Source organism: Engraulis encrasicolus, chromosome 14 (assembly GCF_034702125.1).
Source record: "Engraulis encrasicolus isolate BLACKSEA-1 chromosome 14, IST_EnEncr_1.0, whole genome shotgun sequence".
Taxonomy (NCBI): domain Eukaryota; kingdom Metazoa; phylum Chordata; class Actinopteri; order Clupeiformes; family Engraulidae; genus Engraulis; species Engraulis encrasicolus.
The window spans coordinates 42465993-42483119 of NC_085870.1; the positions used below are offsets into that span (position 1 = coordinate 42465993).

General features: G+C 43.8%; 1 protein-coding gene across 1 annotated transcript; it reads left to right on the top strand.

Annotated features, from left to right (window-relative positions):
- Window positions 1–519: 519 nt before the first annotated feature.
- Window positions 520–17091, top strand: acad9 (acyl-CoA dehydrogenase family, member 9). The gene is made up of 18 exons (XM_063215803.1): window positions 520–805; window positions 983–1076; window positions 1227–1328; window positions 1421–1527; window positions 1985–2085; window positions 2224–2302; window positions 3094–3268; window positions 4411–4484; window positions 4854–4929; window positions 5132–5202; window positions 6870–6989; window positions 7577–7705; window positions 10690–10769; window positions 11306–11432; window positions 11710–11787; window positions 13443–13571; window positions 16096–16168; window positions 16513–17091. Exons 1-18 carry the CDS (start codon window positions 623–625, stop codon window positions 16611–16613), a joined length of 1899 nt encoding a protein of 632 aa, XP_063071873.1. The 5' UTR covers window positions 520–622; the 3' UTR covers window positions 16614–17091.
- The last annotated feature ends 36 nt before the right edge of the window (window positions 17092–17127 follow it).

Here is a 17127-nt window from a genome sequence, read left to right on the forward strand (position 1 = left end):
TGTATACTGTTAAACAGTTGAATGGCCCATGGGACAAAGATTTTGTCAAGATCGGGCTGATTTCTTGAATGCATTTGGTTGGCAATCTTCATTGGCCATCTGTTTAAAACAGATAATACGGGTTATGAGTGAGAATATGTGATATGCAGATCACAACAGTTCTAGTTCTGGTGTTGTGTGCAAAATGCAAACTAATAGGCTAATAATAGCCTACTCAGTAGGCCCTGCTGCATTTTTGTGTGCAAAAGTAGGTTATCTGCAAAAACCCTTTTATAAAGATCCAGACTGCTAACGCCGCTCACATTGCTGTTTAAAAAGTCAAAAGTGTTGTGGACGTTTTACCTGAAAAGTGGCAATCATTTTCCTGCCTTGTGGATATCATGCATTGTGAAACATTGTTTCCATTAAAAGACCAAGGTTGACATCTAGTGGAAAAGAACGGAATGGCAACACCGCCGAATTATCCAACATGACACAAACCTCGTCATCATTGCGCGACAAAAAGGGGTGAAAGGTTCCTGCCGAACAACAGCACAACAGCGGCTAACCTCTGCTTGTTTTTGACAACTATTTTTAGAGCAAAGGTGAAGGGGAAACGGGGATAAAACTTCCATCATCGACAATGAGTCTGAATAGACTTTTCGTTTTAACTCATACGTTTAAAGCAGGAAGAAATGTCATACGACCTCGAATCACGCATCCAGGGAAAGAAGTCCTGACACATCTTCAGGTGCAACGATCGATAAAAACGAATTCAAGGAACCTTGCATACGCCAAAGATCTGTTCCTGGGTAAAGTGAACAAGGTAAGGTTATATACTGGGTTTAGAGTACTCAGACAAAAGTTTACAATAACGATTTCCCTGCTTCTGAGCTGGCAGAGACTTTAGCCTGACTTGAAATATGTGGTGGGTGACGTTAGGACAATTCATAGCTTTGAGTTACCTAACTAGTGACATTCCTGTTGCCAACGTTACATCCAGAAAGAAGTTTTCCCCTATCCGGAAATTGGGAATGAGGAACTTGATGAAATCACTCAGCTGGTTGCCCCCGTGGAGAAGTTTTTCAATGAGGATGGTATAACGGATTTTTATAAAATACATTACATACACACGCCTGAACAATTTTCTTTTGAAACAGTAAACTTGAATGCAATTGTAGTGTCTCTTAGATCAATACACAACCAGACATGAACCTCCACTCTTCTCCCCCTCCCTCACATTTTAGTTGATTCAGCGAGAATAGACCATGAAGCTAAGATTCCACCTGAAACACTTGATGGATTGAAGGAATTGGGTCTGTTTGGGATTCAGATTCCCGAGGAGTATGGTAAGCAAAATGTTAACTATTGTGCAAACTACCTACTTGTTATTGCATTGCATTATAGCAGGACCGAATCACTGACATTGTTGTTTTGACAGGTGGACTGGGGTTGTCCAATACCATGTATGCCCGTCTGGGAGAGATCACATCATTAGACGGCTCCATTGCTGTCACCCTTGCTGCTCACCAAGCCATTGGATTAAAGGTGATGCACCTGTATCTCTCTCACACTTAGTACTGTATTCCAAATGAGATTTTGGGGAAGGACATACATGACTTGTTTATATAATTTGACAGATGTACTTGTAAATGTTGTTTGTAGAATACTATGAGGATGTAATTAATTGAATTGAGCTGAAAGATGACATCACTAGAATGTAGATGACTGCCAATAAACCTAGTGGTCAGACTTCGAGCGCACACCAAAAATGTGTATTGTCATTCAAAGTAAATTTTGCCAATGGTAGACCATAGTCCTTGTGTGCTTGATGAAGATCCAGAGGAATCGAAACATTGTATGCTTTTAACAAATTAACGTTTATATATTTTATATCTGGGCCTTGCCTAAGCGCAGTGTGCAGACCAACCCATTGTTTGGATTTACCCCTAGTGGCCTGCAATACTAATGCTATTTTTCTCTCCCCTCCTATGTGCGTTTTCAGGGTATCCTGATTGCTGGTAATGAGGAGCAGAAGAACAAGTACCTGCCTAAGCTAGCCACCGGAGAGCACATTGCTGCCTTCTGCCTCACAGAGCCTGGAAGGTAACTTCACTGCTGTCACTGCTCTTATCTGTGTCACTCACACACACCCTCTGTCATTCAGACACTTGGCTCCTTGCTCCTTTCGTGACGCACTGTTTATGGTGTGTGTGTATGTGTGGGTGTGTTTGTGTGTTTCAGTGGGAGTGACGCAGCCTCTATTCAGACCAGAGCGACACTCACAGAAGACGGACAACACTACCTGTTAAATGGGTCAAAGGTGACTTTTTATTTTATTTATTTTTTTCGAAAAAAATAAGTTGCATTTATCCGCCCTTTGTAATAAAAACCTAGTCACATATGAACATTTAAGTTATTCACTTATAATATTTAAAGCGCTGATTGAAGCTGTACAGTCCATTAAAAGAAATCCAAGAGCAACAGATGTGGAACAGAGTGCTAACGCCACCAGAGAAGATGGAAAATTCAAAACAACCCCTAATTTGGGCATTTTCCTCTGCTGTTAGTGCAGACTGAATAATGCCTTGAAATGAATTTAAGTTAGTTAAATGTAGTCACTGGCCTCACTGTGTCAAACTTACTGGGTTTCTTTTTCCCCCCAGTTCTTGGTAGCGTCAAGCCAGAGTTAACAGATCTGCCAAATCACTGCCTTTCAGTTCCATTGGTTGTAGCCTCTAGCTCTCTCCTTGCCAAGTGATGAATGACCAAACAAATACAAATTGAGTGTTAGCAGAAGAGTAGGTAGAGCAATTCTCCCTCAAAATCAAGTGCTCTTGGAGGGTGCAATGTTCAGAAGAGACTGAAGGAAATATAAGTTAAAAAAAACTTGTGTGGGTAAATGCATTAAAAATCACCAACGCGTATCGGCCCTACGGCCTTCATCAGGGGGTGATTTTTAATGCATTTGCCTTCACGATACAGTTTGTTTTTTACTCTTCAATCAACTGAAGTGCCTGGACCAAGAATATTTTCCCTCAGCCTTTTTTTTAATGATTGTTCTTGACTTGACTTGACTTGACTTATAGAGTTTGATCCTTTTGCCTTCTTTAGATATGGATCTCAAACGGCGGCATGGCTGACATCATGACTGTGTTTGCCCGTACTGAGGTGGTGGACAAAGACGGGCAGAAGAAAGACAAGATCTCTGCTTTCATCGTAGAGCGGGCTTTCGGTGGCATTACCAGTGGCAAACCAGAGGACAAGCTCGGCATCCGGGGTTCCCAAAGTAAGCCCGCTTCCTAGTCTGTAGCCTGCTTCCTAGTTTGCATTTTTAGCTGTCATTTTACTGTACTTTTATCATTCTAGTAAATATTAATGAAATTTGGCAATAGGCAGCACAGTTTCAATGAGCAGCATAGTTGCAATACCTACTCTGGCCACCATCTTACACAGTGCTCCTTTAACTAGATCAGTGCATGCAAGCAAGCAAATGCATGCCAGCTGTCTCTTCCTCCCTATCATCTCAACACCCTCTTCTCTCCTCTTACCCCCCCCCCTCTCTCTCTCTCTCTCTCTCTCGCTCTCCCTCTTCCTCTCTCACTTGCATACATTACATGCACAGAAATGACGGTCTCTACCTCTATGCTCAGCTTGTCGAGACACACGCACACACACACACACACACACACACACACACACACACACACACACACACACACACACACACACACACACACACGTTCTCGCCCCTTCCTTTCCCTCTACACTAAGCCAGTTGGCACAAGAGGCTGGGTCCAAGCCAAATGTACAAGCCTGACATGGAGCGAACAAATCCTAATTATACTGCAACGTCAGATGGTTTCCATGGAGTGAATTGAAACTGGTTGATGAATCAGGTTTCTGAACATAAGCATAGCGGTTGCTGCAATTGCAGATTCTACTATTACAATAAGCATCTAGCCTAGGCATTCCCATGCTGCCTTGTGCGCTCGTTCCGAGCTGAAAGACCGAACAACAAGGGGAGCGCACAACTTGTTAATAGACAAATGCAAGCTTGTGGTTTGTTTACAGATCGACCCTGTCGACACCTTATGCAAAATCAACTTTCAAGCTTTAGGTAGTGTATTAAATACAGTAGTTTAGATAGATTGTTCCCAGACTAATTCTCACTTGTGATAGAGGCTGGTAATAGCCAGGCTGATAACCATCATTGCATCATATCCTAATGTTCACTGGCGCAGTGGAGTAAGCAGTGTGGAGTACATAGTAGAGCAGCATGAGAAACCATCCCCTAACAAAGGCGTTGTGTGTCCTTACTGGTGGGAAAAAAAAAAATGTAATTGATTCCCTGTGTTTCTCTTCCCCCACACCCCCACTTTTTTGTTGTTTTTTAAAGAGCACTTTTTTGTTGTTTATTTATTCTTGCAGCCTGCGAGGTGACTTTTGAGGACACCAAGGTGCCAGCGGAGAATGTTATTGGCGAAGTCGGCGGTGGATTTAAGGTAATGTATTCTAGGACTGGAGTGGATTGCAGAGCGAGAGAAGCCTTGTGCAATTAGGGGGGTTCTGCTTGGCTGCATCCGTCCGTGCTCTCTTGAGGATTTCTCCGGGGAGAGGATGAAACAGGCAGCCTCTCACCTCACTGATGAGGGGCCATGGCATCAGTATTCTGCTCGCTTAGTTGTACAGTCACACTGTACAGCTTCCTTCTTGCTTCCTCTACTTCTGAGCCTGTCGCAAGTAGTTTGGAAATGAGCTGGTTTGTGTCTCTCCGTGTCTGTGTGTGTGCGGGTGTGTGTTCATGGACCCTTTTTGAAGAGTTTGTTTTATTTTGATGTGAGCCCCTTAATTGAAATGTGTGTGTTCTGTAGGTGGCCATGAACATCCTAAACAGTGGTCGCTTCAGCATGGGGAGTGCCGGTGCTGGTATGATCAAGAAACTGATTGGTAAGACAAGTCTTCGCCTCTCGCACAGATGCAGTGGATACAGTATGCATTTGCCTTCCAACAATATTATTGAATGTAGTATTTATGAAAGTAGATGGAAAGGTGTGTTGCTGTCCATCGCTTGTTTTCTCTTGAGGTGGCGTTGATAAAACAGTCTGCAAAAATGTAATGTAATAAAAATGGAATCTTTTATTTCATTCAGAGCTGACTGCAGAGTATGCCGGCACAAGAAAGCAGTTCACCAAGAAACTGAGTGACTTTGGAATGATTCAGGTATGTTCTCTTCATACAATCAGTAAATTAAGTACACAATTGGCATGACTAAAATAGATATGGCAGTATTTCTGGGATATAATCTTAATCAAATGAAACGTGTGTGTGTGTGTGTGTGTGTGTGTGTGTGTGTGTGTGTGTGTGTGTGTGTGTGTGTGTGTGTGTGTGTGTGTGTGTGTGTGTGTGTGTGTGTGTGTGTGTCAGGGCTTGACATTAACCTTTTCACCCACCAGCCACTGTGACTAGTGATTTTCCCGAGTCACTAGCCATTCAGGTATTGCACTAGCCACAGATTTGTTTTTTTCCCCGCTTAATCATGATAGCGCATATCTAACCTCAGAAGATGAGGTGCTAAAGCAAGATGAGTGTATAGCTTTCTACATGGAAGTATATCAAGCAAATATGAACTAAGTTACAGAGCCTTTTCTTGAACTTACGTGTAAATACATACACATGGGGAAAACAACAGAATACTATGATACCTATGTCATACAAAGGTATAAGCTGCCAGCCAAATTGTCTAGTGACACTGCAGTGTTTCCCATACATTGAGGAAACTATGGCGGCCCGCCATAGTTTAAATTTGGCCGCCATAGTTTCCGAAAATGTAAAAAAAAAAAAAAAAAAAAAAAAATTTTTTTTTATTTTTTTTATTTTTTTTAACTTTTTTTTTATTTTTTTTACGATTTCCGTGTTTGTTAAAAGCGATTTCAATTACGATTTCCTTCGCATTTTCCTCCTGGAGTAAATACATCCTATAGAGAAAACCACAAGTGCTTGAAAGAGAGAGGGATCAAAAGCCTCGTCAAGTTGTTGTAGTTAACTTGGGTTTGGGAGCAATAAAAAAAAAAACCTTCCGAGAAGGGACAGTTGGGATGAGTTTACTAACACGTTTTACAGTTGTAATGAGTTAGGTGACAGGCCTTCATTGACAAGGCAGAGGAGACATCGGGCTGCATATAGAAATGAATGTGTAATGAATGTGAATATAGACATAAATGTATAATATGTTGTTCAGCCCTTTTAATGGGAGGAATTTTGAAAAACTGGCCCTGTGACCAGCACCCCTCATGTAGAATGTGTACGCCTATGTGTGTGTGGGGAAAAGGCATAGCCTACCCTCTTAGACCCTTTTTGTTTATGCGTTAACAATTTCACAGCAATCTTTAATTCTTATCTCTGCTCCTATTTTGTTTTATTATTTTTTTCATTACATAGACCCCTGCATGTGTATTATGTAGCCTTATTTCTCAAAATATAAATGGCTGAAATGTAGGCGTAGGCCTATAGTTTCTCCATGCGCCAATGTCATACTGCACTCATTGTTTTGCCATTTTGCATTTACACTGCGTGAATACCCCCGCCACCCCCCCCCCCCCCCCCCAAAAAAAAAAGGCCCGTGAAAAGACCCCTCCCCCGGCACAAACAAATTCCGGCTGCCCCCATAGTTTCCAAAATTTCTGTGGGAAACACTGCACTGAAAGTATTACTAGCCACAGCCAAGTTTTACCATCATTTGGCCGGTTGGCAGGTGCCAGTGTCAAGCCCTGGTGTGTGCGTGTGCGTGTGTGTGTGCGCGTGTGTGTGTGTGTGTGTGTGTGCGCATGTCTTTCTTACCTGTGTTGTAATCTGAATCAAGTTAACCATTATTTCTTGTTTGTGTGTAGGAGAAGTTTGCGGTGATGGCTCTGAATGCCTTTGTGATGGAGAGTATGGCCTACCTCACGGCTGGCATGATGGATCGGCCTGGCCTTCCGGATTGTTCTCTGGAGGCAGCCATGGTCAAGGTGAGCTGCGCAGGAACCCATTTCACTGCAACCCCTTGACCCCCAGACCAATTGTTTTGCTTTGGCAAGCCATGTTATTGGTATTTATTGTAGGCGGGTACAATAAAGTACCAGCCAAGGCTGTTCAATGGTGTCATCCAATGCCTGGAAACAATCTAGGGTTGAGCAATTGCAGGGGTCAGTCAGACGAAATTCCATTTTGCTTGCATCAGGAATTGCATTGGCTGGCTGTGGTCTGACTTGAGGCCAAGGCTTTGGAGGAATGCACCTCTCCACCCTGATTTGTTTGGTCCGAAGGGCTGTGTAAACATGGAACTTGCTGTTGCCGTGCTTTTCAGAAAAATGTCTGAACGTACTGTAACATTGCTCTGACCTTACTGCAGCTGGTGTGTTTGTGCGTGTGTGTGCGTGTGTGTGTGCGTGCGTGCGTGCGTGCGTGACTGTGTGCGCTGCAAGAGTTATTTCCTCCTAAAACTGCAAGCCACAAGTGTTTGGTTTAATCTAGCCCTTGCACGTACACAAAGTCTGGACGTCTGTAGAGTTGTGTCACTGCCTGACACCCACGGAACTATGTGATTTGGCTGCAGGTGTTCAGTTCAGAGGGCGGCTGGATATGTTGCAGCGAGGCCCTGCAGGTTCTGGGCGGTCTGGGCTACACCAAGAACTATCCGTATGAACGCTACCTCAGGGACTGCCGTATCCTGCTTATCTTTGAGGTAAGGTGATTTTCAATATGGTACGCACCACCAATGCAACCAAATGGGACCAATTCCGGTCTCATAAATGGGTGTGACTGAAGTTAACTCCCATTAACTTCATTCCTTCGAAAGCCCTACTAGTATGCTAAAGAGACATGGCAGCTCACAGGCATGCAGCAAAAATACTAAATCAAACCGAGATATCGCAAAACACGCCCACTCAATGCAAAAACGTGTGCTCAAGTTGGGTCTCCTAAGGGGGCGTTGTCCCCCACTTCTTCTTCTCTTTTGGAGGTGTTTGCGCAAGACGTGTGCTACCGCCATCTACAGCGCTAAGGGGACTTCATTGATTCTCAACCTCAGGACTCTGAAGGTCTCCTAACCGAAGGTCTCCTAACCGAAGGTCTCCTAAAGGGGCGTTCACCCGACATAGAGTGGATACCGGAAAGGAAACAAAATGACGCTTCTTGTTAGATCCACTTTCTTTGCATGCAGCTTAGAACCTTATGTCCTATTGATTCTGGAAAAACACTCATGAACTGTCTCCTCCATATGAATCATCTCTGTTAAGATGATGAGCGCAAGTGCCCATTAGTTCAATCCAGGGGCATATTCCTAAAAGGTGGTTTACTTGCCAATCCAGTAGCCAGTTCATGCCCTCCGAGTGACACAACACCTTCAGCGTTGCTTCTAGTCAGGTCAAGAGCAATAAGCTCGTTCGATTTCTCATGAACGCCTGCATGTGCATGCAGACAGCAATGCACTCTGGACGAAAATGCTACATAATGGTAAGATTTCCTGTCAAACATAAAAATATCAGTCATGTTGCGTCGACGAGGTGACATGTTACATGGTGTCAAACTATCGCGGGATGAATGCGACTGCAGTCAGATCTTGCAACCCCTGCAGTTGCTTATCCCTGTCGATGCTCGTCTGCAGACCGCCTCCGAGGTCACGCTCCCATGAACTGGTTGGTCAACAACTCACTCACGTGTGAGTCTTGTCTCACACACCTACACTAGTTTGCGCTGCTCCCCACTTCAGCTCATCCTCTCCACCTGTCCCCCCCACACCTCACACGTGGTGTGTTAGTAGATCAAACTGGTGCGAGCTCATCGTCTCGTGCATATTTGTGGCCGACTTTAAATGTGCTGTATTTAATACCACCCACATCGTGACAACAAGTTCTCGCTCACGTGCTTTGACTGCATCGATCAACAAAATCAAAGTCGTCTGAGCCTAATGTAAATATCGGGAACTCCACCCACTTTGCCTGACACCAGTCAACCAGTAGCAAACCTAGGGAGGAGGGTCAACCACGCCGTTTGGGAAACGTTAATTGTTATGCTCTTGGTTAATTTCAAAGTGAGAGTTCTGCACACTTAAAATCCTTTTTGTTTTATTTTATTATTTCATGGCTGGATGCTTTTTGGATGAGCTGAATGCTCTTGGTCAGACCAAGTCTCAAAGAGATTTGTAAGTCGATGATAATCAGGCTACCAATCCAGTTAGCTGAACCCCGTTTGAATTGAAAATCTCCTAATAGAATAGTCTCACAGCTTTATCCTTGAATCAAAACCAAGCCACACCCCACTTCTAGTACTATAACTTCCACTTGCTCACAATTAATAACATGCCTTGGTGAGAAAGTTATCCTGCTTTCTGGAATCCACCCCTGGCCAAGGTTTTGCTGGATGTATAAACAAAGTAAAGCGTTATGGTGTTACAGGCTTTGTAACTTCCGCCTGTAACTTTATAGGATCAAACATTTCTGTAATACCATTAGATCAGAATGCATGTTGTACAGGACCAAGACCCCACTCCAGGATGCATAATTTGGAGTTGCTGGCTGCCTGTTTTGGATAATAAGAAGCAAGACAATATCTTTGACAGTTTCCATTGTCTGTGTAGGGGTAAACATGATTACATTCATTACACGTGTTTGCCATTGTATGGGGTATTCCCCAGTACCATGAGGCGGGCAACCATACAATATCTTGGCCCAGAAACTACCAGATATGTTTTCAACACTTTGAGAAACAGCAATGTTAATATTCTCGCAAAGTTAGTGTAATATTTATATCAGCTGATTAGCAATAAGTATTTGTTTGGTATGCTGAAATTGTTGACGTACTTGTTTACTGCAGCGTGGAAAGCTCTTAGATCGATGCTAGAGAGTACGCCATAGCACTGCAATCCAATATGCAAGCATTGAAGGGGGATGTATTCCCATGTGGTGAGCTTAACTAGTCCCAAATGTTTTGGAGAAATAAATACCTCAAGATAAAATGCAAAGGAGCATTCATCCTCGGTAATGCTTCGCAAAGGGAGTATAAAATCAGATTTTCATCATGTTGTCTGTCTGCAGAGATGCACAAAGGAGATGCCTCAAGCTTGACATTCCCTTTGTGGATACTTTGAGTCTGTTCAAGTTTAGTGGGTTTCTCCATTCTACTACACTGCACATACAACAGAGAAACTTCTGCAGAAACTTTTCCCCACCCCACATCAGCTTTATGGACACATGTTCTTGCATTAGTCTGCTCTGAGTGTTCGCCGTCCTCTATAGGAACTGGCTGCTGGCCAGCCGTCCAGCATACATAAACTTTGTAATGTAGTGTGGGGGCCAGCCCACCCCACCCACGGCACTCCTCCACCCCATCCATTCATCCATCCTCCTCCTCCTCCTCCTCCTCCGTTTCAACATGCCATAGTCTGCAGAATGAAAGCAGAGCGGCCGGCACACCTGGCTCCAATCATGACACAGGAAACGGACTTGGCAGCCGGCCTGGCGTGTTTGTGCCTGAGCTCACCACTAGAGGGGGCACAGTCAGTCTTCTAATACTACTACAAAGGGAACACTACTATAGAGTTTGAAAGGGGACTGTTGATGATGATTATGACTAAGGCTACAAAGGGAAGAATGGGCTTGGGTGGGGGTGATGGTGAGGTCAACATTTCTGTATTTCTTTTTTTTTAAACATGCCATTCCTCTGTTCTAGGGCACCAATGAGATCTTGAGGATGTACATTGCTCTGACAGGCATGCAGTACGCTGGCAAAATCTTGACAGGAAAACTCAAGTAAGTAGAAATGCAACCAGATGTCTTTAAGTAGCTTTGTGTATTTACCTTTGCTTAAATGTCATGAGGATTCAGTCAGCAGATTGTTGTAAGTTTTGACTCACACTTTATTGCCGTCAACCTGTTGAGTGACAGCTAGACGATAAGTCATGAGAAGCTGCTTTGAGTATAGTGTCAGTGTTGCTTAACTCTTTCTTTCTTTCTTTCTTTCTTTCTTTCTTTCTTTCTTTCTTTCTTTCTTTCCTTTCTTTCTTTCGTATGAAAGGATCCACATTAGCTTGCGCGATAGAAGTTCACTAGGGGTCCACAATTCACAACACATCACACCAGTTCAATGGTTCACTAGGGGTCCACAATTCAAAACATAGTATCATACCACTTCAATGGTTTAATTAACGTACAGATAAACATGCATTGCTGAGTTCAAAAGTTCTACTAAAAGTTCTCATCTTTTAAGTTCTGAATTTAAAGTTTGAAAGTTCTTGTAAAAGTTCTCGTATTTGTCTCTCGTCCCTCTCGTCCGCTTTGTCCACCAGGGAGATGAAGAAAGGCAATGTGGGCGTGGTGTTTGACCTCCTGGGGAAGAGGGTGCGACAGACCCTGGGCAGACCTCAAGACCTGGGCCTGACGGGCAACGACGGAGTGGTCCATCCTAGTCTGGAGGTGAGCAGACTCTCTGTCTCTCTCTTTGTTGGCTTTCCTGATTTTCATGCAGATTTACGGGGGATATGCATGTCTTCGCCTCATGCTTCACTGTTCTATTGAAATTTGGTTAGCAATACTTTGGGACGTGCACGCACAAATGCAAGAATCGCACTGAATCTGTGTGCAGAAAATGTGCCAGGGTCATCTTTTCCACCCTTTGTGCAACATGTATGCAGAAACTGCAATGAAACAGCTGCTGTTTTATGGATGCTGTTTGCATTGTGTCTCCATTTAGGAAAGTGCGAAGAAATTTGAGCAGAACGTGGTACTTTTCGGCAACACTGTGGAGAACCTGCTGTACAGATATGGAAAGGTAACGTTGGATCTATCCTCCACATTTTCATTTTTCATTTCAATTCAATCATGCACATTCTCGTTGTATCATAGTGAGAGCATGTAATACAGCTCTGCATTTATATATTAACATGTATGGTTAAACCTCTGTAATCATTACAACATTACAGACTGTCCATTGGAAATCCCCCTTGTCCTCTGCTCTGAGTGAGAGATGGTGTATGTGTGTGTGTTTTGAGGGGGGGACTGCAAACTCACTCCGCTGACTCACTTACTTCCTACGCACATTTTTGAGATGCCGTCGTTTCGGAAAGAAAAAAACGAGGGACACGGGCCTGTATTGTTTTAGGGTCATTTTGCTAACGTGATGTTGTTGGTTACCACGGCAACATGGGGTAATTAGTGCAGGCTGTGTTTCTCTCGCGGGTGGGACTGCAACCCCAAGCCCCCCTCCACCACCACCACCACTCACTCCCCCTCCCCCCCTGTACCCCACTCTCTAGCCGCCACTTCCACCTCCACCCCCGTCTTCCTGTCAGGCTGAGGTAATGCTCATGTGTGGGACAGCTGGCCTTCAGAACCCCACTCGCTTTGCTTTTCCTGCTCGGGTCCGCTGAGCGAGGTCCCCACCCCACCCACCCATGTTATTATAATCAGGCTTTCACATGGACGACTATGATATGGACTCTGGAAGCCTTCAGCACACACACACACACACACACACACACACACACACACACACACACACACACACACACACACACACACACACACACACACACACACACACACACACACACACACACACACATCAAACCCTCTACACCTCAGTTTATTATAATCAGGCTTTCACATGGATGAGTACTGTATGGACTCTGGAAGGTTTCCGAACCGCCATATACACACACACACACACACACACCAAACCCGGCCCGCTCCCCCAAGTTTATTATGTGCATAAGCGGAACTGACGACCGACCGCATTTCATGCCAGTGCCATGTGAAAGGGAAGGTCTTAACGTGCGTAAATCTTCCAGCCGCAGAGAACTTTCATCTGCAGCCGAGCATGGGTGGGTTAGTGCGTGGGGGTTGGAGGTTGGAGGGTTACGGGGGGCTGTCTGCATGGGGTTGGGGGTTGCTGGTTGGTAGAAAGGAGATGGGAAGCGGCTGGAAATGGGGATGAGGGCGAAGGTGTGTTGCTACTGCTGTGGCTTGTGCCACATCCATGGAGACAGTTTTGCTAACGCAGCTCTCTCGTCAAACTGTACTGTAGGATTCTTTCCTTGCCCCTAGTTAATTGTATGCACGTGGATAAAGAAGATGACGCTAAAATCAAATGAAAACTGAAGGGCAAAAAAAGCAAGAAACTTGCGTTGACCCTCCTGAATTAAAAATTGACTTGGTCCTCCTGTTTGTGTTTTAATCTGTTGACCTCCTCTTTTGCACTCTTCTTGAACCTGCAGTTAATTTGTATGCGTATGGATAAAGAATAAAATGATGAAATGCATAATGAGAGGCAAAACACAAACTTGAGTAGACCCTCTTTGCTATTTTTTTGAGGGGGGGTGTTCTGTTTGTTTTTTAATGCATTGACCTCTACTTAATCTCCTGACCTCTCCTCTTTCTTGTCTCTTAGACGCTAATGTGCTGAGCTCTCTCTTTTTTGTCTCCTAGACGATAGTGGACGAGCAGCTGGTGCTGAAGCGCGTGGCTGACGTGCTCATCAACCTGTACGCCATGACGGCCGTGCTGTCCCGAGCCAGCCGCTCCATCTCGATTGGCCTCAGGAACCACGACCACGAGGTACACCACACACTACACACTCACGCTAACTACACGACACTACACACTCACGCTAACACGATGCTACACACTCACCCCAACAACACAACGCTATAAGTATACACTCACGCTAACACGACACTACACACTCACTTCACACTCACCTCAACAATGACACTACACACTCACCCTAACAATGACACTACGCACTCACCCTAACAGCAACACTACGCACTCACCCTAACAACACGACACAACACACTCATGCTAACTGCTCTGCACTAAGCACCATCACTGACACTCCCACGGCCGTGATTTGTCTTGAGTCAGCCTCTAATTAATATCAATGGGTCTTTTTTCCCCCCGTAAAAAAATACAAAAATAATTTAATTACATGCTTAAGACTTAGCTCACTTAGCCGCTCTATAACTGTCGGCCTCAGGAACCATGATCACATAGTACGCTGGACTGGCCATCACTTGGTTTTGTGGGTGACACCATTACCAGCAAATGCACACCATTACCAAACATATTTGTTTTGTGCCTTCAAAACTACACATGCTATCACCAACAAACTGTAACCACCATGAATGCAGTCTCGCTGTGTAGCACCATATGCAACACATTGGCACTGTTACTGAAAGCCATCATCACGGCAGACAACTGAAGGCACACTTTAATACGTGCATCAGTGCAATTCAAAAGGCCTTTGTTTCCACAGGGCAGGCTTTTGATGCATGGCTTTAATAACCTTGTAACAAACTCCCAGTTGTACGATCAGCAAAACGACCCGAAATGCGATTACACAGTGCAGCGTAGTCGCTGATATGTCTGTCTGTGACAAACGACCTGAGTCTTACAGAATTCAAATGAATACCGCTTATAAATGCTCTTTGTTTTTGATGTTGATCCCGGAGTTCTGTGCTGCTCAGTTTTAAACCATGGGTGTTCTCCATCATCGCGTCTCTATATCACTGTCATCCTCTCGCGGCCGATAAAAGAAGCTATTCATTGAGCCATTCAGTCACAGTCAAACAAGGTTTACAGCAGCTTGTGTTTGCACTGTACACATATCCTTCAAACGTTTCTGTCCTAACTGCAACAACTAGTTCTCCATTTGCACTATAGACATATAGATTGGCCTTGGCTGTGGCTCAAACGGCTGTTGATCTGTACCAGTGTGCTGGGGACCTGGGTTCGATTCCGGCCTGAGGTTGTTTCCTGATCCTCCGCCACCTCCCTCCCACTCGTTTCCTGTCATTATCCTGACAGAAACTGAGGGGTATAAGCCTTAACAAAAGAGGTGCAGATATCACAATCTGTTACAGTAGGTAGTAGCAATGTTACTCGCTGTATCTGGCCATTGACGACCAGCTCATCACAAGCTTTTTTTACCCAGCAGTACAGTTTGAACCAGTTATGTCGTGAGTGAGTGAGTGTTGGAAGAATAGAGGAAGCTCTCCATGTGTTTGGTGTCAAGAACATCCCTGGGATTCACACTGCCAACGATTTCCTTTTATTTCATAATCAGATTCAGGCGCTTTACACACACACACACACACACACACACACACACACACACACACACACACACACACACACACACACACACACACACACACACACACAGTGTACAGATGTTAAGCATCCAGCCAGACACGTAGCTGCTTCTCATGGGTATGGTGGTCACGACCCCTGTGCTCCACCACGCCCTTCTCTATGGGGATGTTGAAACTCCATGTGGATCACTGTCACATCACTTTAATTCCTCCCATGATTAAAGTGTCACTGTCTGTCAAAAGCTTGTTTAATCTAGTCCATGTGCAAAGTCTACGCATAAATTACCAGTAAGCTACAGCTGCTTCGAGTGAAGCCAACTAAGAAGTACTTCATCCAGGTTGGACGTCAAGTTGTCTTGTCTCGTTTCTACCACAAATAGGTGGCCCGCATTGCAAGACTTGCTTCAGTTTTTCCATGAAAGATCATGTGTGGAATAATGCATTGCAAAATTCTTTAAAGGTGCACTGTTTAGGATGGTGGTCAGAGTAGGTATTGCGACTATGCTGCTCATTGAAGCTGTGCCGGTATTTACTAATTAATAAACTAATATTTACTGGTATGACCAAAGCACAGTAAGATTTGCAGCGATAAATTTCTATTTCTGGAAATTCTTGTATGAAGTGTGATTTTCCCAGTCTCAACGAAGACTTACAATTTGATGGTGGTGTAAGTATTTGTGAAAAAAGCGTGAAAAAATAACCGCTAAAATTATTACACAGTGAACCTTAAACCGAATTGATGAACAACCGGAATCGTTTTGGAAGCATTATTTATAGTTTGAGAATACTATTTTAGTGTTTTGTTTATAGAGATTCGTGTCTATCATAGTAATTGAAATCTGCATTTTGACTATAACAATGGAGGAGTACTATTTAAATATGTGTATATTGGAACAACATGGACACCTGGGACATTGGTGCCTCTTAGCTCAAGGAACTAATTCATGTTTTTTGTTTGTGTTGTTGTTTTTTATCTCTCTCCAAAGGTGCTCCTTGCGAATACATTCTGCAACGACGCCTTTTTCAAGAACAACTTCTTGATGGTTCAGCTGCAGAAAAGTAAGTGCAACACAAAAAGGGGTGTAATTGGGAACAGCCCAGTGCATTTTTATAGCGCTTTCAGACAAAACACTTACACATGTATCCTTGTTTCCCTGCTTGACCTTCTAAACCGTCTTCGAGCCGCAGAACATTTGTGTTCCGTAAAAAAGAAAAAGACATAAAAGAAAAGAAAAACAATATTTTTTTTCAACTTTCCCTGGTTTTGATCACTACTTTCAGAAACATTGTCTTCCTTTCAATCCCTTTTGGGTACAAACTCTTCAGTGTAAGTGCCACTCACAAATCAAGTCAGCGAAATGGATTCCGGTTCTCTCTGTGTAATAAACTTCTATTTCTTTCAGACTCACCAGAGAACAATGACGCCAACATGAAGAAGATTGCCCAGGAGGTTCTGGAGAAGAGGGCTTATATCTGTTCTCATCCGCTGGAGAGAACGTTCTAAGATGCCCCCCGTCCGTCTGTAATTCTTGAAGCCATGGTTTCCTCTGCTCTATAACAACTGGACAATGGACACTTTCTTTTTCTCCCCATCTCTCTCCCTTGCTCTCTTTCCTCCTCTCTCTCTCTCTCTCTCTCTCTCTCTCTCTCTCCCCCTCCCTCTCTCTCTCTCTCTCTCTCTCTCTCTCTCTCTCTCATCCCCTTGTTCCATCCATGACAGAGGCCCTTTGGCTACATCTTTCCACTGTCTCTCTTTGTCGACAGTTCAGATGAGTTGTTGAAATAATTTTTTGGGGGGAAAAAATAGCACCACTTAGTTCCGATGCTAATTTAATTGTGTGTACATATATGACGATACAGCACAGTGCAACTGATTTTATTAAACCAATATATATATTGTAAAGTGTTATTTTGAAATATGCTTTTAATAATATTTCTGTACTTAAACTAATACACAACAGGTGTTGTTTTGCTGTACTGTACTCAGTGCCTTTTCTTTCGTATTTTTTTCTGAATTG